The 22229-nt window shown below is 43.1% G+C and overlaps 1 protein-coding gene across 3 annotated transcripts in view; it reads right to left on the bottom strand.

Moving 5' to 3' along the window:
* Nucleotides 1-6621: 6621 nt before the first annotated feature.
* Nucleotides 6622-22229, bottom strand: part of sbf2 (SET binding factor 2) — a 106442-nt gene continuing 90834 nt past the window's right edge. For all 3 annotated transcript variants that reach the window (XM_004543161.4, XM_004543162.4, XM_076883018.1), the window contains 11 exons: nucleotides 21604-21780; nucleotides 21063-21164; nucleotides 17511-17696; nucleotides 16323-16449; nucleotides 15886-16013; nucleotides 10879-11103; nucleotides 10686-10793; nucleotides 10381-10571; nucleotides 8850-8937; nucleotides 8648-8779; nucleotides 6622-8032 (listed from right to left, as the gene is read on the bottom strand). In XM_004543161.4, the coding sequence (XP_004543218.1) occupies nucleotides 7934-8032; nucleotides 8648-8779; nucleotides 8850-8937; nucleotides 10381-10571; nucleotides 10686-10793; nucleotides 10879-11103; nucleotides 15886-16013; nucleotides 16323-16449; nucleotides 17511-17696; nucleotides 21063-21164; nucleotides 21604-21780 (1563 nt within the window). In that variant the 3' untranslated portion in view covers nucleotides 6622-7933. The remainder of the gene's footprint in view (nucleotides 8033-8647; nucleotides 8780-8849; nucleotides 8938-10380; nucleotides 10572-10685; nucleotides 10794-10878; nucleotides 11104-15885; nucleotides 16014-16322; nucleotides 16450-17510; nucleotides 17697-21062; nucleotides 21165-21603; nucleotides 21781-22229) is intronic.

Here is a 22229-nt window from a genome sequence, read left to right as displayed (position 1 = left end):
TATTTAGTTGTTGAGACTACTTAGAAAATAATTAAAACGAATTCCCCCCCCCAGTTTAAAGGAAATCACGGGAATTTCAGCTTTGGTTTTGTATTCAGTTAGTCTGGGCTTGTATATCGGACATATGTCATATTATATCATGTATTTGTATTAGGTATTGCCATAGTGATTCTTCTTCAGGGTGGGATTGGGAAGCTTTACTGGTGAGTGAGCCCGGAGCATTGACAGTTCTTCCACGAATGTTGAGCAGCCTGGTGAACACATCACCTGGGCATGCCTTCACAGCTTTCAGCACGAAAACAATAATAGGGCGTGGAAAATAAAAGTGAAATAATACGGCCCAAAACCGTTTGTAGTTTCAGGCATCCCTGATTCAAAATAGAGATAAAGTTGCTGAACTACTTGAGTCACTACCCAAATATGAATTTAATTGGACTCTGAGCAAACTACTGCCAAAGGTAGCAAAGACATTAGTTTAATTACACGTCGTTTTCACCCAGCTGCGATTCTTTAAGACCGCATGGAGCCAGTGCCTGACTACACAAACAGTACACAATAACAGAACCCATTTATTGTTGTTGTTATTTATTTTTATCCCTACCCTTGTCTTTTCAGTTAGGTAGCTTCATTCAGACTTCTTGAAAAGCAACGCAGATTGGATGCACTGATCTGATTTGCGGCAGATTGAGTGTCACGGAGCGGGCCCACTATCAGCCGCAGCATCACTCCAGAAACTTCCACTTTGGCTGGTGCAGACGCTGAAATGAATATCAGAGAGAATGCTTCGGATCAGCGCTTGGCCTGGTTACCTGTCTGATCGTGTAACAGGTCTTGTAGGTGCTTTACAACATGACTTCATTGTTCCAGTAACCACTAAAGAAGATGAATCACTTGATGCACGTGACATGCAGCGGTGAGGTCTGCGTGTGTCAAAACACATCAGTTTGTGCAACAAAGAACCACTGTTCTTACACGTACTGCTCACCTTTGTCTTCTTCATCCTCATGTTTCAGTGAAAACAGAGACAGCATTGCAGGAACATTGTTTCGGCATCAAGCTGTCATTTCGGGCACTTGTTTGTCTCTCGTCTTGTCAGCCAGGCAGCTCGCCTGCACAATGCACGTTTATAGTTTACAGTAAAAAAGCAACTCGCCTTCATTTGTCCTTCTGAAAGGAAACTGGGAGTTCATTTTGAGTTCAGGAGATGAGATAACGACCTGCACACCGGTCTAACAGTCAGCACCGTGCACATATCTCTATACTGGCAGGTCACTGATAAGATCAGGTGTAGAAACCGATCAGTCAAGGCTCTGAGCTAATAATGTAAACGGGATTGTAGAAAAAAACACTAAACACAACACAGACTCTGCTTTTATGGGTGTCTTGCATGATGATATACGATTAACAGGGTTTGCTGTGTGATAAACAGATTTGGTGTCCACATTTGTTTTTAAGAGGTATTTATATCTCAGAATCTGAGAAAAATGTGCTGCTTTTTATTGCAAATACTATTCTCAGAATTGTGAGTTTCTGATCTCCGTAGCTAAATTGCACAAGCCCTCTGCATTCCAAGTAAAGGCTATCTCTAGCTGTCTCACCCTCAAGCTCATGTGTTCGAATAGCACCCTAATGCCCATAACCAATCCATCTGATTCCTCTCCAAAACATCCTCATAGAGACTGATTTGAAACTGGAACATCTTATGGGATTGTCTGCTGGTGAAAAAATGTCTGGCAGATGCCTGTTTTCTGGGTTAGATGGCTTCCCACAGTGACCTCAGCCCTGAGCGCTTCTATAGCTGAATGGGCTCAGGGTTCAGCTGCAGAGAGAAACTGTGGGTCACTTACACAGGCAAGTGAAAAACATCAGGGCCTCAGATAAATCACTCAAAATGGGCCAAAGAAACAGTCACGAAAGCAAACACCAGCCCTTAACGATACAAATCAAATGTTTATTGTGCTTTTCTATTCATGGATGAGCGGGCGGTGTCTGGATAAGATCATCTGGAGCATGCACTGGATAATCTAGACCCCCATGTGCTGCCCGCAGTTGACATCACCCTGATTTCCAAGGGTGGGACTCGATGATGTGTGTCAAGCTAAGTGAGATCAGCGTTTGGAAGTGTTCTGCTGAATTTTGGAGCAGGTGCCCGCAGAGAGGCCCGCAAGTTTGTGAAGCGGGAAGGACCCCCAGCAGCGGCGAATGAACTCTCAAGTTGCCTACATGACATGACATTCATGTAAAAATTGCTACATAGCAGGCATTCATTGCAGCCACAGGGCTACATGGATATTAGCCTTGGAGGAGCAATAAAATAAATCAGGATCATCTGTCACTGGGGTATTTTTGGGGCCTGCGGAAAGGCCAATCAGCTTATTTCTGGAGATGTTTTATTGGACAAGAAGCATTTACTGCAGCTGTGACTAAACACGAAGAGCGCGATCCAAAACCAACAGATACGTGCAATGTTTAATTTATAGACCACTTTTGATGTGGAAGCAGCACGCTTCCAGCCAACCAAGACTAATCACAGTGAACTCAAGACACATGCAGCCAAGTTACACAATATCACTGTTACACAGCAATGCATTTAAAACACTGCTGCTTGTAGGGTTAATAGAGGCTTTCATCAGTAATTTGTCTCAAACGTTGAGAAAGAAATCACTTGCACAGGCAGTAATGTACACCACCTCATGCTATCGTTATATAACAGCTTGGAGTTTTCATCCTAAAATACTTATTCAATTGATGTGCATGAATTTGGTGCAATCCGGTCTTAAGGAAGTAAAACCCCCATTTTTATCTCTGGAGAAGATGATTCCTATCATGCCATTCCACACAATCTTGCTGGATAACTTCCGCTGCATCCCAGTATTAACGGGCCAAGGTCCTAATCCCCTTACCCAAAGCAAAATGCTAAATATGATGTGTCATAGACTCTGTCCAGATGTTGGCCTGCTGCAGCTCTGCACCTGCTGCCAGTACAAGCCAGCTGGGAGATTGCATTGCTTGACAAATACTCACCACTTCCCTCCAAAAAAGTGCCTCACCGCTCTTCTTTTGACCTCAGCTTCCTCTCTGAATCAAACCTTCGAGGGACCACACGAGTCCTGTTCTGCACCGCCAACCAGGCGCCACAGCGCCTGAGCTGGGGCTCCTGCCCAGTCCCATATTCATTGTTGGCAAGTGAGACATAGATCATCATCATCCTCTCCAAGCCCTGTTGCTGGCTCAGATCAGAAAACATCAGTTGAAGGGGTGTCTGATTACTGCTCATTGATAGGACATCCTTTCTTGAAGATGAGGTGCTCACACGAGGACAGTTCTTCCTGTATCCTGTGACTCTATCCTATGTGTGACATGACAGCAAATGATGAGCAGCTTTGTTTTGTTTTTGTTTTTTTACCTTGAACTCACTGCTAAGGTCAGCATTCAGTACTCACTGTACTTCTAGAAAACCTGTTGACAAACCTATGAAATTCATCATGTGATTGTGGTGTGTTAGCACTCACCTTATTGACAGAGCTGATGCTCTGAGATCACAGATAATAAGTCATAAAACCAGAGTACAGAAGAAGTTAAAATGCCGAGTGCTAAATGAAAAGCCAGAAGATGACCAAATCTATTTTTGTTTATCCTGAAGGGAACATACTGCGAGTGCTAGGACTCGATTGCCATGTGTTAACAGTTACATGGAAAGTTTTCACAGGACTCTATTAAATGATGTGAAAAACTAAGTGTGCTCCATGTTTCAGTTGATTTTAGAAGAGCTTTTAGTGGGAATAACTCTCTCTGCACGAGTCTCTGACACCCCACTCTTCCTTATAATGTTGCTTTAGTTCATTGAGGCTTGATGTGTTGATGCACAGCTCTTTTAACGTCCCTCCACAGCATTTCAGTCATGTTGAGGCCTCGACTATTGATTGGACCATTGCAGCACCTTGGTTCTTTTCTTTTTCAGCAATTCTGTTGTAGATTTGCTGCTGTTGGATAACTCAGTTCAGACCAGCTGTAGCAGTCAGACAGATTGCCTCCCGGATGCTTTAAATAAAGAGCAGTTCTTAGTCGACTCAATGACGGCAAGGTGCCGAAGTCCTGTGGCTGTAAAACAAGCCCCAAATCCTCCACTCTCCATTATCATGCTTGTAGATTTGTATGAGGTGTTTGTACTGCTGTATTTGGTTCTCTGTGCAATACACTGTGCATGATGGCCAGACGTCTCCATTTTGGTCTCATCTATCCAAAGGACATTGTCCCAGAACACTTGTGGTTTGCTGAGATGCAACTTTGCAAACCGAAATTGCGCTGCCATGTTCTTTTCGGAGAGGGGACGCTTTCTCTCAGGAATCCTGTGAGGGGAAAGTTTGACCTTTCTTTCAGCTGTAATCCAGATAAATATGAGCTTCAGCTAACAGAGAAATCATCACTAGCTAGCAGATGGCAGACAATCCAGTCTTACACTGCTGGCTGCTTAGCTTCTACATATAAACCCAAAAACATTCCTTTGGTAAACATTGTCTGAGAATACAAAACAGTTACACAATAAAGTAAACTCTGAGTCATTGTTTTTCGGACACTTATGACAGATGGATGGTGTAAATGTGAGGAGACATAAAAAAATGGCAGGCGATTTATATCTGACCTGACATGATTAGACTGGGAGCTCTAACAACCAGACGATCCACTATGAGCCAGCACTTGGCAACACTGGGAAGGAATAACTCCCTTTTAAGAATAAGAAACTGGCAGAGCCAGACTCAGGGTGGAGCTGGCATCTTCTTCGACTGGCTGGTGAGTGAGGGGGAAGGAAAAGAGGAAAGGAAAAGAGGAAAGGAGAGCTTCGGGAGTCTGGAACAAAATAACAAATTTAAACACTATTTTTTTTTAACATGGGGTGAAAAGAATCTGGCTGAATCAAATCAAAAGGCTGACTCGCTTTACTCCATGGTTACACATAAATCACTTGATTTAAAACATTATTTTCCTCTTCGATGTCCTAAAACCCTGACAAAACAAACCAAAAATGCACCTGCTGGTAGTTAGGAGCAGTCAGGGCTCAGAGGTTTCTATGTGAGATTGACTCCTCCAACCTGCATATCAAAGTATCTTTGGGCAAGATACTGAAGCCTTAGCTGCTCCTGATGCACAGATTGGAGTTTGTCTATTTACTACAATGTCACCTTGATTCAGTGCAAACATATCCATAATTAAAAAATTTGTATTGCATTGGTAAAGAAATACCCCCATTTGGCTGTGGGCATTCACTCTTCCCTCTGCTTGCATGGAAACACAGTTGTCATCGAGATTTTGGCCCCAGATCTTCAGCACTCTTTGGGGTCTCCTGGGTGTTTCCCTGTCCCTTTTCATTTTCCACTCCTCCTTCTCCTGCGGTTCAATAACCTGGCCTCCACCTCCTGTTTGCCTCAGCATAATACCCACTCAGATAATGATGCAAATAATAAAATAAAACAAATAAACAAAACAAAAAGACTAATAAGATGAGCTTACAGAGAGTTAAATGTGCTCCTCTTGGAAAATGCAGTTGATTGTGACCTTTTACTGGCAGTGTGAGTTCAGTCTCAGCTCGAGGCCAAGTGTACCTGAGCCAATGTCATACATTCATTTTTGGCAAGACTGTGGGATTACTCAGGGTGAGTTTCTATTTATTTATTTTTTTCACCAGTCCCAGAGGCACCACTTCCATCCAGACAAGGCAGGCAACTGCTTGAAGTCTAGGGGGCATGGGGTTAACAAAGTTTAAACTAGTGCAGAAGTGGCAAAGTGCAAAGTCTGCATGTTGCACAAATAGGAGAAACCTGACTCCCTTCAAGGGGGCCCCACCTGACTGCACTCTCTCCAGCTGAAAGTAGCGTGAATGATTCTGTTTAAACAAACCTAATGACAACAGTGAGAGCCAATCTGTGAAAATGAAGATGAGTTATCCTTCTGGGACTGAAGAAAGACAGGAGGAAAAAGAGGAGAAGAAAAGCAACACAGCAGTGAGTGGAGCGGATAATTACTATTAAATATAATGCTGAAAGAGACACTCGAATAACATAACTTTTACTATCTAGCTATCGTCTTCTGCTTAGCTGTGATAGGGCGAGAGGATTCATCAGCTAATTTGATCCCACGCATCTCCTCACACTACAAAAACTCAAAATCTTACCAAGTATATTTGTCTTATTTCTAGTCACAAGATCTCATTACACTTAAAATAAGACAAAATCAGCTACAAAGCGTCATTCCAGTAAGATACAGGAACTTGTTTCAAGACAGTGAATTTTGAAACTAGAGAATTTTCACTCGTTTCATTTTTCCCCTTATTTCAAGGTAAAATATCTTGATGAAACAAGTGAAAATTCTCTAGTTTCAAGATTCACTATCTTCAAAGAATTTCCTATATTAAGAGATATTGGTGATAAAACACTGGCTGCGGTGCCATCTGTGAATTTTCCCTAGGGCCCCAATAGACTCTAGAATCGCCAGTGCCATTTTAAGGCCCCACTAATCTCGCGCACATGTTCAGATTAGGAAATTCAAAATTAGAAATGGTCATCATTTAATCCTGCCTTTACTTCATCACTAGGTAGAAAAATATATGAGCACAAAAGGAACAGGTAGTTTCAAGTATGTTTGATTTATTTCCAAAAAAAAAATAATAAAAAAAAAATAGCGTAACCACAAAACATGGTACAAAGATACAGTAACGCCGCTGATATGGCTGAATAGTTTGTGTTTTTCTTCTTTTGTAATGAAAAACTGTGAAGGCTGCATAAACAGAGGACAGATGGGACGATAAACTCTGAAAACAATCACGTCCTACATGATATATATTCTTTAAAAAGCCCTTAAAAGACAGAGCCTGTCCGAACAACAACAACAACAACAATGTCCATTTCATTTTCAGAAAAACATGTCACCACAAACAAAGAACAGGCCACTCGGGGGGTTTTGTGCACCAGTAACAACACATTGAAGAAAAAAGAAAAGAAAAACTCAGTCACATTAGAATTAAAGTTAGAAAAAGTATACTTATGTTCAGTACATACAGTATATAAAACAACATGTCATGTAGGTATTTACAGGAAAACGTAACGCCACCACACTTACACAGTTACACTTTTAATAAAAATAATAATTTACATTACACGAGACAAAAGTGTTAAACCAGAAGTCAATGAACATTCGACAAAACAGAGGAAACGTCACATTTTTAAATTAAAACAAAACAAAAAATCTCAGGTAACTCATTTGAGCTCACTGTGCAAAATCTTTCCATTTAATCTGTCACGAGGAAACGACACATGCACATTGCCAAGTAATGCCTTTAGCCTCGCTGTCCGCATCTGTCAGAAAGTCTATATTTGATGACGAGTGCATACGTTAGCGCTAAGTGCAAACAAATTGCTTTTTAATGTTGTGCATTAAAAATCTCTGAGTTTTTGGCGGTTCATACGTTTATGTAAGCAGCAATAACTTTTCCTTGTAGTAAAATAAGATAGAAATTCTTTTACAAGCTTTTTTTTTTTTTTAATGTTTTTAAGTCAAAAACTGAACCCACAGTTTGATTGGCCAGTGATATTGCTTTGATCTATGTACATCTAGAACAGGATAACATGTCCTTGGTAGTGCAGTCCCCTAAAACCTCAGCTTATGTTTACTTTATCCCTGTCAGGGGGGTGGGAGTGGGGGCACGCTGACAGCAGAGGCAAATTTGGTCACCCGATTCCAACTGAAGCTCACCTGTGGAGTGATGACAGGTTGCTAAGTAACAGGCAGATAGGTGGATGGAGAGTATCCATCCTCCACTACCAGGCACTTAATTCACTGTTTGGTCCCCAAAATGAAAGACATCTAAAAGTTGGATAAAGCAGCTGTCGCGTCTCGACCGCCCGACGCTGCCTCTGATGTCGGTGATGTCGTGTTTACTTCACGCATCAGAGATGCAGTTCTGGATCTTGTCTATCCACACTTGAGCGCTGGGAGCATCTGAGGCACAGAAGTTGTAGACTCTCTTGCTGGTCTTCAGCTAGAGGACAAATGGGTGGAAGGACAAAAGGTTAAATGGCAGCAAAAAGGGCAACAATGTCACAAATTTTCATCCCAATTTAGCACACATTTTAAACACGTTTACAGAATTCCTGCTGGATTGTTGAGGATCAAATACTTATTTCGCTCGATGACGTGCAAATTGATGCATTACTTTCATGTAAGGTTTTTTTCTCTGGATGTTTCTGGCTAGAAAATGGACGGATGGACCAGGTTTCTTCACAATTGAGCAAACTTCCCTGAAATTTACGATGGGATCAAAAAGCTGTTTCCCTCACTGTACGTTCCTACCCTCACCTGGTCTCAATCTCTGAGTAGCGACCGAAAGAATAATATTATAGATGGCGTAGCTCTCCCTTAGTGACAGCGGTAGGAGCTCAGTCATTCAGGAGGGAATCAGACTAAAGCCTCTATGACATGCTGCAGTGCAGGCAGCGAACTCACGTCAAGTAGTTTTTCTATAAAACATTTTGGGAAAATACCGACACCCATAATGCAACACTCTATGCAAGACCATATTAATCCAATTGTATAATATAAAAACAACTTCCAGATAAAATATAATATGTAGACCAGTGAATAAATGTGTACTCACATCAAAGAAAGCCTTTTCACTGATGTGCTTTGGAGCTCCTATAGTGGGCGCGGCCGTCATCACGGACTCCACCTCTGCTAGATCGATGTGGCCTCTGCAGTTCGTGTCCTCGCCGGTGTCGTAGTACCTCATCTGCAAAGACGAGACTGTTAAACCTGCAACCGGTCACTCAAACTACAGCCGGGTAGTGCACCCTGCTCACCTGGTGTTTTGTAATGTCCAACACGAACCAGCGAGGCTTCCAACCTTTCAGCAGTGCTCCACGTTTATACAGGACGCCCTCATAAGACCTACAAAAATAACAGTTGTAAGATTGGATGTTATGCGTCGACACTTTTAACCTCACATTAGTCTTAAAAGCAGAAATCACAAGAACTCTGGTATTTTGTTAATTGCGATTTTAACCGATTCCATCAGAGTCAGAGTCCCAAGGAGAGCAGCTGACAGAGGTAGTCATGAAATTTTGGATGAAGTCTGCATTAGCCAAAACTCCTGGCTCCAACTCCGCACATATCTCCGACAGAAGTAGCACACGCTGCTTCACAAAAAGCCACAACTAAACAGTTGGCACCCTTTCTCCTCATCCTCGTTGTCATCTGTTCATGAATTTGCTATCTTCCACTACACATGAACCTATAAATGAACCCATATGCTGACTTCAGTGTCCTCCACGTTTATGTGATGTGTAGTTAGTGGATACGGTTCCTTCAGAGGAGTCGCCAGGGCACCAGGGAACATGACACCTGACGCCTTGCAGTGAAAATTCAGTGTTTTATTTATGATTTTCACTGTTTTTGTGTCTGACTTCCTGTCTGCCTGATGCAGCTTCATCAAAAATAGTCGTTGGGCATATTTTTTTTTAGCAAAGCAGAGTAAAGAGGACTTTATGCTCGAGCAGTGGGAGAGTGACCTCTTTCAGGTCCACTCCGGCGACCGCCTGCAGTGAGCTCTGATGTCAGATGGAGGCAATGTTCAAATATGTGCTACAAACGGTCTGTGGCCCACTGTTGTTCGTGTTGCTGTCGGTCTAACAGCTAACCATGTAGGAGGGTTGTGTTAAAAACAATGAATGGTGTCACTGCAGCCACTGTCCGTGCTTTTCGTGTTTTATTTTTTGATAGTTGTTTTGTTTTTGCAGTTCTCCCGTTCCCGGTGAACTCTGCTATCCTGCTGTGTTCGGCACTAGCTTCCAGTCAGGATCTCGGGCGGGCGAAAACCCCTCTCCACCCTCTGTCCTGCTAAAAAGTGGACAAATTTGTGGGACCACGAGACATCAGAATAATGTAGGCCATGTTTTGTGATTTGGATGCAATGAGAAGGTGTTGAAACATGGAAAATGCTCGCTGATAAGTAATATCTGGTTTCTGATTTACTTGCTTCATCTGTTAAAACTTTAGCCTGTCCGAACATTATTTGAATCAGGAGGAGCACGTATTACACTGAAAATATACTCATTTTTTTTAAACATAAAGTAGATTTTAATGACCGTATGTCCACCTCAGGAAACGATCCAGATATTGGAGCCAAAAGACTGTACTTTAACCTCACAGTAATTGTAAACTTACACACCCAGAGTTTAATAGAGTACAGACAATTCTCACAAAACATGACACACAGCGTACCAGAGCGCTGACTCATTTTCCAAAACTGGACTGGCCCCTCGGCAACAGCTTGTCAGCGAAACAAATGTGGACTTCTAATTTGTTCCGGAAATCGGGAAGTTCACGACCCACCTGTTCTCCTCGCTCTTGGGGGTGAACTGGTTGTAAAGTGTTGCGGCGCGGCGGTTGATCCCATTGGCTGTGGCGGTGCTGTGGTCCTCTACCAGAGCGCTGTCTGGCAGGTGCAGCATGGAGCGCCGCTGGAAGGCCTGCAGGTTAGGTGTGGAAATGAGGCCTGAGATGGACAGCGAATCCTTACAGAGCTACACACGAACAAAAAAGAAAAGAAATATTTAGACAATTAAGCAAATGCAAAGCATATGACTGCCCTTCTATGTTCAATCATAACATGTCATAAAGACTCCTCCAGCACGCACATTTCCCTCTTGCTTGAGGTCCTCCTGAATGCTCATTCTGACTCTTTCCAGAGTTGTCTGCCATTTTTCCGGGGCCTGGTTAAGCTCGCTCTCTAACCTCTCGATGTCCTGCAGCACAAAGAAGAGCCGAGTAAAGTTACCCACAAAATGACAAACAGAACAAACATTTTAAACAAAAGCTGGGGTCTCTTACAGTGAGAAGCTTGGTGATGGCGTCCGGCTGGGCGCGGCTCACGCTGCTGTAACACGGCCAGAGAATCCTCCTCTTGCTGTTGGAGATGGTGTGCAGCTCCTCCGAGCTCTCCACCCTCACAGCCATCGTCCTCCAGTCGTAACACGGCCCAGTCGACAGGGTCTCCTCTGTGAAGAAGTCCCATTTATTCAGGCTGAGGATGCTGATAGAAGGCTTCAGGATCACCTGAAACACAGACATCACATGGCTTTAAGGAGAATTTAATCTAATTCTTTAATCTAATTCAGTTTTATTTGTATAGTTCGTCTATAGGGTTTGCTACTAATCGAATGAATTGGTTGTTTTATCCCAGTCCAGCATGCCAAAGCACACCAAGGTGCATTCATTGGACTGTGAGCGTGTGAATGTTAGGTCAGAAAAGCCACCAGTGCTACCCTTCAGCCTCCCAGCTGATGTAACTATGGTATGAATTCAAAAATTCGAGGTAATTTCAGAAGCTAAAGGTCACTGAGATTTCAACTTATCTGAGATCAAGTTATTGTCTTCATAAACTTGGGTGTCTGCACCAGCAGCTCGCCTGTTGTTGCGACAACAATTCCCCATCAGCCTTTCATGTTTTTTTAAGAGGTTCTAGAAATGATCAGTAGAGTTTGCTTCCCTCTGTTCCAGAGTTTGTGGCATAAACTAGGGCTACGTCCACACTAGCCCGGATAGATTTGAAAACAGAGTTTTCGTCTGAAAACGTTCCGCGTCCACACTAGCGTTTTAAGTCGTTGTTCACAGAGTTGTTCGTCCACATTAAACGACCGAAAACGCTTATTCCAGTCCTGCGCACGCGCAAAAGCGAGTGAGAATTCAAGAATTTGAAGAAAAGCTATCTGGAGCATGTACAAACTCATATTAATCTTTTGTAGGGCTGTCAAAATTGACAGCAATCAAAACAACTGCTGTATAATGCCCTCCGCTATCTTTGTTTAATTGGCCACATGACTGCGTCACATGACTAAAATGCGTCATCGCTTTAGAAAGTCTGCGTTTCCGAGTGTCCACACTGCAACGGGACAGCTGCGTTTTGAAATGTATGCGTTTTCGAGAGCGTTTCCAAAACGCTGCGTTTTTCCTTGAGGAAAACGCCGTCTCCCGTCCACACTGAGACGGTCCAAACGAAAACGCATTAGTGTGGACGTAGCCTAGGAAAGCTGCATCACTGACAGGTTAGCGGTGCAGAGATTAAAGAAGATTCAAGACCATTTAGGATTTAATATACACATGGGAGGATTTTTAAATCAACTCTGTAGAATACTTGAAGCCAACATAGCGCTGCTAAAACTCGACTTGTGTGTTTAGCTTGTATGAAGTCTCGATACGCAGCAGTATGCTGACCCTGGAAAGTCCAACAATCTACTGTGGCAACACAATGTGTAACGACTGTCTCCTTGGTGCTTTCCTATGATGATGCTCAACTTGAGATCAAAATCAGCAAATGATAAACAAAATAACTGACTGTTCAGTCTCTGTAGTTAATAAGTGTCAACTCCAAACTCACGTTGGCCACTGTAACCAAATTCTTGGTCATATATTAGTTTATTCTTTAAAGATTAGTGAAAAGTCAGTTTCCAAGATTTATATTAAAAAAATGTCTGAAACAAATTCTTTGCTGAACTTTATCTCATCTGGTCCGGCTGTGAACAGCCAAACAGCCAACCTTTAGTCCGACGAGAAAAACAAAGAAATGTTTTCACCCTGATTCACTTTGTTTCGGACAGACTTTCAGACCAAGCACAGGAAGCGGACCAAAAGCTGAAAACCAGGTCATCAGACTGGTTATCCGCATTAAAACGACACATGACGTTCACTTCGGCAACAATGTGGGCGAAGACCTATTAGGTGTGTGCAAGTTTTACTAAAATCTGACCGATACTCGAACAGGAGGAGTAGCTTCTTGGAAAACTGTCTGGAAAAGGAAGCAGCACAGTTTGAATGAAGACCCATTGTGTACAAATTTAATTACATTTTGACCAATCCTCTGGGAGGAGGAGCGTCTTTTCACGACGCCCCATTACAGGTGTAGATGCAATGAATGTTTCTCTATAAACAGAGTATCTTTAAATGCTTTATTCATTGAGAAGATGACAAATCACCATGACATCCACCCCTGCTCTAACCTGTCACTGTCAATGAGAGCAGGATGGAGGTACATAGTGTAACCACCTGTGGAGTCCCTCAGCCTCCTGGTAGATACACAGATGGTATGAATTTCAAACTCGTATGTCGGGTCGTTCTCGACTTAGTGCATTCACAAACTTGGGTGTTGATGTGGGTCGCTAATTTCATCTGCCCGCCTACCCGGCAGGTTGACGACAATACCCCGTGAGCCTTAAGCGGACACAACTAAACTAAACATATTTTAGGTGTGAAAATCAACCTTCATCAGCGAAAATGTTGGACTATGAAGCTTTCTTGGTGTCTACTGACTGCAGTCCAGGCTTCAGGCAGTTGTGATATTAAAATGATCCCTTCACGTTGGCGCTAGCGACGGTGATGGCAAAAACGTTCCACTTTGCGCAGATGAAACAAACTCAGTGTTTTAGCCTCAAACTCTGACAATAAATCATTCAGCTCGGAGGAGCCAAAACATCCAAGTGTAGCACGTTTGAGCGCTGCGTACTTTAAAAATAAAATATTATTGTAAACATGTTTGATCAGTGCACAGGCTACAAGATAGGACAGGCGAACGATTTGCCGTGAGTACTCAGGATTTGGCTGGAACATTTGTTTTCAGTCAGCTACACGGCAGAATTTTATTATTAATGCCGTTCAACCTTGAAACACTAATCCTCATCTTATTTTTGTATATTTATGTTTGCATGTGGTGTAACCACAGACCTACAGATGACGAGGATTTCTTCGGTGAGGAGATCTGATCCAGTTCTCAGTGTGTCACATCATTTACAGGAACTTTGTTTTTCTATCAGTCTCTGAAGAAAATATAAACTAAAGGTCCACAATACCATAGTTACCGATTAAAGTTTTGCTTACATGTGACAATAGCTTTCCAACATTTTCCATCATTCCATTAAGGGAACAAGGCCCCAGTCACAGGACTACAGACTCGTCTACAAGCATCTGGTTGCTGAGAAAATGCTGGGAAAACGATTCTAAAGCACCAGACATGCAGCCCTGCAGCCCCTTAGCAACCGAATGTCACCAGGGAAAAACATGCATTCCACAAACAGCTGGCAAAAACCTCCTTGTGATTGGTTTGGCTTCTTACACCTTGCTGCCATCTTAGTTTGCACGAAGTGACAGACTTGTCTACAAACACCGTCCCCAGCTGCTCTTCGGCCTGAAACTATGAAAACTGACACAAACCAGGAATGGAGACCATTTGACTTCAAAGTAAAAACATGTTGGCTGCAGCACTGAGGAGCAACTTTTACTTTGAAGGCAAACCTGTTGCTCAGGAGGTAGAGCAGGTCATCTACTAATTGGAAGGTTGTTGGTGGTTTGATCCCTGGTTTCTGCTCCAGTCTGCATTAATAAGTTTCCTGGGGACATACTGAACCCCAAATTGATCTCACATGCATTCAATGGAGTGTGACTGTTAGATAGAAAGCACTTAGGCTTAAAAAGTGCTTGAATAAAGGAGGCAAGTTGTATAAAGTGCTATATAAAACCTGTTCCATGTAACATTTCTTGTTTGCATCACGCTTGCTCGGCTAGTAGTTAACGTTTATTGGCAAACAAACATGAAAAACTACAGGCAATTGTGGCAATCTGTTAGCAACCTAAGCAGTTGAGATTTGAGGGTGATTTGCTTACGTTTGCTGTCAAAGTAAATGGTCAAGTGTTAAATGGACTGGTTCTTCTACAGAGCTTTTTATCAGCACATGAGCACTAACAATGCTTTATCTTATTTACACACACATTCATACAAGCACTTTTTTCGACATCCAAGTACCTTCTATCTAATATTTACACACACTCCAATAAATGCATAGGGAGCAACTCGGGGTTCAGTACATTGCCCAAGAATGCTTTGGCATGTAAACTGGAGCAGCCAGGGATTGAACCACTAACCTTGGATGACCTGCTCCAGGAACCGCTGCCAACCAGTTGGAGAATACACAGTTCCCTAGCAACTGGTGGCTGCGATCCAATCCAATACGGCAAATAAGCCTCGAGCAATGTTTGTGTGATGCCACGTGGAGGTAGAGGAATCACTGACCCGTATTTTATCCTGCAGTGGGTGAAGTATCCTGATCATTTACATCAGGGGTGTCAAACTCATTTTACTTCACATTCAGCCCACTTTGATCTTAAATTGGTCAGACCAGTGAAACTCACCTTTCTCTTGGTGTAAAGCACTTTAACTACGCATTTAACCCATTGATCTTTATATACAAACAAACAAATAGATTTTTTTTTTACATGTTAAAGAAAAGCGTGTCAATACGACTCTTTGGGCTTAAATTGTAAGAAATAAATGTGCAAATTGACACAAAAAGTTCTGTTAGCTCATGCATACACTGTCCTGTAATTATGTATGTTTCTGATGTAAACCAATTGTAACAAGCATACATTTCTATAGCAGACAGTAAAAAAGCATTTAATTGTTTATCTAATGTTTGTTTGACACCCCAGATTTACATGGTAAAGTAAGGTGAGAACATTTTTAAGTAGCCTAATCAAATATTTTATAGCTATCCAGCTTTTATATCTGGACCCTCCTCGAATACTTTAAATGATTCATAGTTCAAAATGAGCCTACACTCGGTGCTCGTCTTCTTTTAAGACCAGTTTCACTTTTTCTGATTGGTTGGCCTTCACAAACAGAAGTTTAGGAGAGCAGGTGTGTGACACTGCTGTCCTCATAGTCATGTTATGCTTATGCTGAAGGCTCTGGCTACTAAACATCCTTCTCTGGATCCACAGCTGCACGAATCAACTATAGCTGCCTGATGTATAGGTTAAGGTGAAGGACAGAAACTTGAAGGAAACACTCACTTCATTCTCAGAGGGGCTGTACAGATAGTTGAAGAAGATGGGACTCCTCCGGTGCATCCTGTTGATGCAATCCCAGATACAGATGCCTCTCCGGGCCTGCTTATCACCCTTGTCCTCAAACAACAAGCCTGCAAAAAAACACACAGGATAAGCTGACGAGGATGTGAAGCCATTACTGTTTTGACTGATGTAACAGCTTCCTGGGTAGCTGTGTGCATTCATATCAGAGATCTAGTTTCCTTTATTTACAGTGACAGAAAAGCCAGAATCTTGCTACCCAGGGAAGTGGTGTTGACGAAGAGGGGCCAAGAATCTTTTCAAATCAATAAAATTGTTGTGACTGTTAAGGAAACCACCATAGGTTCATAATTCTGTGTAACAAAGCATTTTTAGAGAAGAAGAAAATAAAAGATCCCCTCTGGTTAAAGGACACTGACCGTGTTCCAAGCGCTCGTAGTCAGAGTCCAACAGGAAGTTCTTGAAGCGGTTAGAGATGTGATGATAAGCCAGGAACTTCAGATAATACTGATTAAACTCAAACTCCAGAGGATGCTGCTCCAAAATCTGCAAGGATATGAAAAGATGGATAAAGACAGTTAGAAGGAGGTCAGCGTGTGGGCGACAGCTGCACCGTGTCCCCGTGTAGCGACGTCGCATCTATCCAGTGTATAAATGACCAATCGGAAACAGGAAAGAACCTCTCCCGCCTCTGTGAGGGCAAAGGTCAGTGATATCATCGCCGTCAGACACAATCCAGACTGAGCCAGCATGACTGCTGCTCCACGGTTCCCATCAAGCGGTGCGAGGTGGCCAATCACGGTGTCGAAAATTTGAGGCCACCTGGGTCTGCTGGCAAAAACAACAGCTGTTTTGGAGATGAGGCACTTCTATTTTGAGCTCTTGTCCGAATCCCCTGCTTCACCCCTCGTTTATAGCGCTCCAGACCCCCGGGTTCCTGCCAAACCGTCTTAGCTGCCAAGCCTTCGGTTTCAAAAGACAAATGCAGAAACTATGTGTTGATGTAAGTGTATGGGAGTGGGCCTGTGTGACCCGAGGAGACACAAAAAACACCCAGTGCACTCTCTAAAGTTAGTATTTCAGAACAGACCCGGTTCTCCGGAAATCATCTGTGTGTGTTTCATTCTTAACTTGAGCCCCCTCTCCCCCCCAGCCCACTTCCCCCAAATCCTAAAGCACACGCAAGCCTTCCTAGAGACTCTCAATCCCCAAAACTGTAATCTTCCACATGCGGCTGTAAACAAGCACTAAAATGTGAAGAAATGCCGAAACACGTGAACACGTACATACAGCTCAATGCTGATCACTGTACTCATGGACCATCTGTGCAGCAGCCTCGCTGCTCACTCCCCGGGTCCAATATGTTGTTGTGATTACACGTCCCGTGTTGGAAAGTGCTAAACTAAAACAATGCACCGTTACTGACAGCAGAATCGTTCGCTTTGACCCCTCGCTCACCTTTTCACTTTTCGAGGAATGTGATGAGCTCACGAACAAGCAATGAATGACATCCAGTCATGAGGGGAAAAGTGGAGAAGAGTCACGTAGCAGGGGCAGAGATCAGGGTTCAGCGTACCTGTGGTACCTATGGCAGAAGTGAGACTCACCTGGTGCACACAGTCCAGGAATTGGAGGAAGATGGGCGTAAAGCCGCTACCCTGGCTGCTGGGGCTCAGGTTGCTCCTCTGGCTGAACTTGTGGCCGAAAGACAACCATTCTTTCTCCAAAAGGACCTGAAAACCCTCAAGAGTCCGGTAGAAAGGATCGCTCAGCAGCTGCACCAAGGACACAACCTGCCGAGAGGAAGAGAGAAGCTGGCTAAGGAAAAACCCTCAATACACAAGTTCAACTTGAATGAAACAAACAAACACCCTGCAGTGTAAGAGCATGTTGTTCACATCACAGATAACTCTGGGATTAGTGGACAACCTGCTCTATCATCTCAGCCAGAGCTGCTCCTCTGGAAATATTGAGAAATAAACACATTTTATGACCGTTTTGTGAGATGCATTTAGCCTTTCTTAGTAAGTAAGAAAAATTGATTGATTGAATCGTGCTCTCGATGTAATTTATCTCACACACAAATGCAAATATGTCATCAGCCAATCATATGGCAGCAACTCAGTGCATTTAGGCATGTAGTAAAGATGCCCTGCTGAAGTTCAAACAGAGCATCGGAAGTGGGTGAAAGGGTATTTTAAATGACTCAGAGCAGCGTAGTTGTTACCGTTAGACACGTTGATCTGAGTATTTCAGAAACTGCTGATCTACTGCGAGTTTTCCAAACGACCATCTCAAGAGTTTACAGAGAATTTTTCCAAAAGGAGAAAAATCTTCAGTAAGTGGAAGCGTGTGATAATGTACAGTAACCCGAATAACTGCCTGTTAAAACAAAGGCATGCAAAAGGTCATCCTTATATAACACCTCACACTTCGAAGTGGAGTGGCTACAGCAGCAGAAGACCACACCAGGTGCTGCTCCTCTCAGATAAGAACAGGAAACTAAAGCTACAGTTCAGACTGGAAAAACATGACCTGGTGCGATGTCTCGATTGGGTCTGAATTTTGCAGTAAAAACATGAAAGCACGGATCCATCCTGCCTTGCCTTCAGGCTGGTGATTTAATGGTGTGGAGGAAATTTTCTTAGTGCACTTTGGCCCCTTCATGCCAGCGGGATGGATCTGCAGCTGATAAATCTGCAGGAAGTGTGTGATGCTATCATGTCAATATGGACCAAAATCACCAGTACCTTGTTGAATTTATGAAATGAACAATCTGAAGGTAAAAGAAACAGGTATAGCTATGAAAATTCAGATTTCTATTGTGTTTATTGTATCTGCTAGCATACAGACTGATGAGCCACAAAGGAGAGGAACCCCCATTCACTCATATGCTGCTTTAACAGGTACCTCCCACTACAACATCCTCCCCGATGACTGCAGCCTCTTCTAGCAGGACACTGCGCCTCACCACAGACACTAATAAAGGAGGTCTGAGTGGTGATCCCACCTTTAATCTTGGGTTGTTCTGGTGACATGAAGGGCGCCTGATGGCTTTAATGCTGTGCCTGATTTGCCAGTACCTACAACACGACCTACTTTTATTTAATATTTTTATCATATATAAGTTTAAAACCCTTACATTGTGATAAATTAGATGTTGAAACATCTTATCACTAAAGGAAAGTGGCAGCTGTTTCACCACATCTGTGCATATCGTTAGTTTTTTCCACTTGTCATGGATGGTTGCAATTTAACACACTTTAGTTTAAAAAAAGAAATCTGGATGGCATGATTTTGCTTTCTATCCCCCCCTAAAAAAGCTAAATGCAATCTAAAAATGACCCTTCATCTGACAGTGCAATGTTAAAATGATCATCTGCTATCAATAACATTTATATAACGCTGGAGCTTCAGGCACACTTGAGCTCACTCCACGAAACACCAGTTGAGAATCGCTTGTCTACACATGCAATCTGGTTGGCCCACTTCCCTGCCCGCGTCTTCTCCAAGACGGCTAATGAGCCCTGACGCGTGTGGAATGAGCGGGAAGAACAGTGTATGGTTTCCCCGTGGGTTTACAAGAACATCCAGCCCTGAGTGGTAGAAAAAGCCCCCCGCAACCCAGCAATGAAATGAGCCCCCCTGCAGCAGACTGAAGAGTGGATTTAAAAAGTGAGCGCGGAATAAGAGGGGAGAGCGTATAAAGGCAGAATGGCAGAAGACAGGAAGAAGAAACCGAAAAAAAGAAAGAAGCATTCAGAAAGGCAGCGAGGATGGTTCTGCATCCTGCCTGCTGGGTGTCTATGGTCCATGGCAGGAGAGCCAGAGCATATGGAGCCCATTTGCCTGTGCGGGTCGATCTGGACCTGGCGAGTTGGAGCCGGTGGCCCGTGGAGAAAGATGCTCTGGGCCGAACACGTAAGGGATCCACAAATTATACTTTTAAACAGCAGCTCAGGGCTGCACAAACCCCATAAACACATCTGAGGGACACACACTTGCAACACCATACATGTGCACTTTAGCAGGTCAGCATGGAAAATATGAGCTCAGAGAGCAAATATGTGAAGAAAAGCAAAGTTTAGAAGCAAACGGACACCGAGAATTGATCAGGATCTAAACAAACTATGAGTTTTCATGAATTAAATCAGCACAAATCAATGACATAAGGCCTCGAGACTTCAAACATTTTCACTTTATCAACACAGTCGGATCACCAGTCAGTAAACTGAGTGAAACGGCCAGAAGAAGCAGGTGCAGTCTGAACGGATGCCGTGGGTGTCCGTGGGGAATCCTTAAAAATGTGATCAATGTCCAAAAATCACATTTAAGTGTTACAAAACGTGTTTTTTTGCTTTCAGTCTTAATTTGTGAGTCTAGAATGACAGCAGGAGATACATAAGAAGTTCAGAGGTACCCTCTCCCCCTCACATTTAGCCTCTTTTTAAAAAGGATACTCCAAAGCTCTGAAGCACTTTGTTCATCGGAGTCAAAGAGACAACATTGCCGTAATATTGCAAAACACACTGAATTAATAGCTCAGCTGTGTAAAGTGCTTTGAGTAGAGCACTCAGGTGGAGTAGAAAAACGCTAAATTAGAATGAGTCCATTCAGAATATGAATTGAGATTATAAGTAGTACTTTTGAATGATCTCTAGTTTGCCGTGATTGCAGAAGGGTTGATGGCATTCAAAATACCCGCCCTGTGTTTAGCGGTTGAATGACTGTGCGGCTGCATCTGGATCCTTTTTACACCTATGAGTTTGCATTTCTGCGTTTCTTTTCATCCTCGCTGAACACTTTGTCCCCACTTTAGTGCAGATGAGGGCTGATAATGAGAGTTTTTACCCCAGACGCCCTTCCTGATGGGGATCTTTCACTGGTTGGGCAAATATGTAACCCACTACACTTGCAAACAAATGTTAAAAGTTACTCATAATAAAGTAAACTGTCACCTATTTTCTGTTAGTAATTAAACTTTAATAACAACTTTTTAAACTCCAGTTTGTATCTAGAAAATCTATATGTGTGGAAAAATATCTAAAGGACAAATCTTGCACCGTTTTAAACCTCCCTCTGGATATTTTGCCCTTCTTCACATCTGTCCCGTTTTCTTTATGTATTTTTTATGAATGGCGTTGGTGCATTTTTCTCACTTGTGTGGTAATGTCCCAGCCGTCCTCCAGGCTGAGCAGAACAGATGAGCCACTGTCCATAAGCTCCACCAGAAACAGCGCCAGCTGCAGGATCTTCTGAAGCTGCGGGAGGCCAACATATGTGCATGTGAACAAATATGCTAAACACAGACCCAACATTTATCCTCTCTGTGCATATACTGCCATGTTTGGTCTGCCAGTAGACTGCCTTCTTGTTTCTCACAGATAGCATTTGTCAACCGTGTGGAATATGTTCAATTTAAGGCCGCTGGGGGTCAATCAGATAAACAGCAAGATAAGGGGTCTCCTCCCACTGCATCGCTGTAAATCTGTTTCTCTTGGGAAAATGGCTTCAGAGAGGATTCACATAATTTATCCATTATGTGAATCTGATACACAGGATGAAGAGAAAGAGTGGACCGATGGGTCATTCTCACACGCTTTTAAGAGTCAGACTCCCGCGTTAGATCAGATGGTTTCTAGACCTGAATGCTGTCTGTTTGCAGATCATAAAAATGGCATGCTTTGTGTGTTTCATTACCTGCTGGATCCATTCGGAGTCTTCCAAGGCTTTGAGGAAGGAGTCCTCCGAGTCCGACGAGGTGGCGCTTGGAGCACAGGCCCTCAGCAGTTTTTTAAAAGCAGCTTTCACCTGCCGTGTGTCTGCAAAGTCCACTGGCACCAGCTCACAGTTCAGAGAGGAGTCCACTCGGAGGCCCTGCAGACAGAGGAATGTAAATTTCAACTAAGAGAAAAATACAACAGTGTGCGCAAAGTACAAAAAACAGATACAGCACGCCACTAAAAACGCTGCCTTTATATCAAAGTTAAAGGAAATAAAACGGCTCATTTCAGACCGTGGATGAACTGAGGTGCTGAGCGCAGCCCAGTGTGTAATAGATAAGAATTATAAAACTGCGAATCGTGCAAACTGCAGAAGCGCAAGATGTTTTTAGTCGACACGGCTCCTCGGCATGCTTCAACGGTGTGTGAAATATGTTTCTTGATGCGTGAATGAAAAATAGAGAAACAAACTGAACTGTGTGACGCACTCGTGCACTGTCCTGCACTGTGGTGGACTTCGCCTCGCATTTATAGACTTGCCTTTAACCTCTTGCATGCTGTAACTGTTAAAAGGAGGGGAGCAGTGCTGACGTCAGTGGCTTC

This window comes from Maylandia zebra, linkage group LG1, assembly GCF_041146795.1.
Source record: "Maylandia zebra isolate NMK-2024a linkage group LG1, Mzebra_GT3a, whole genome shotgun sequence".
Lineage (NCBI taxonomy): Eukaryota > Metazoa > Chordata > Actinopteri > Cichliformes > Cichlidae > Maylandia > Maylandia zebra.
This window is presented reverse-complemented; position numbering and strand designations above follow the sequence as displayed.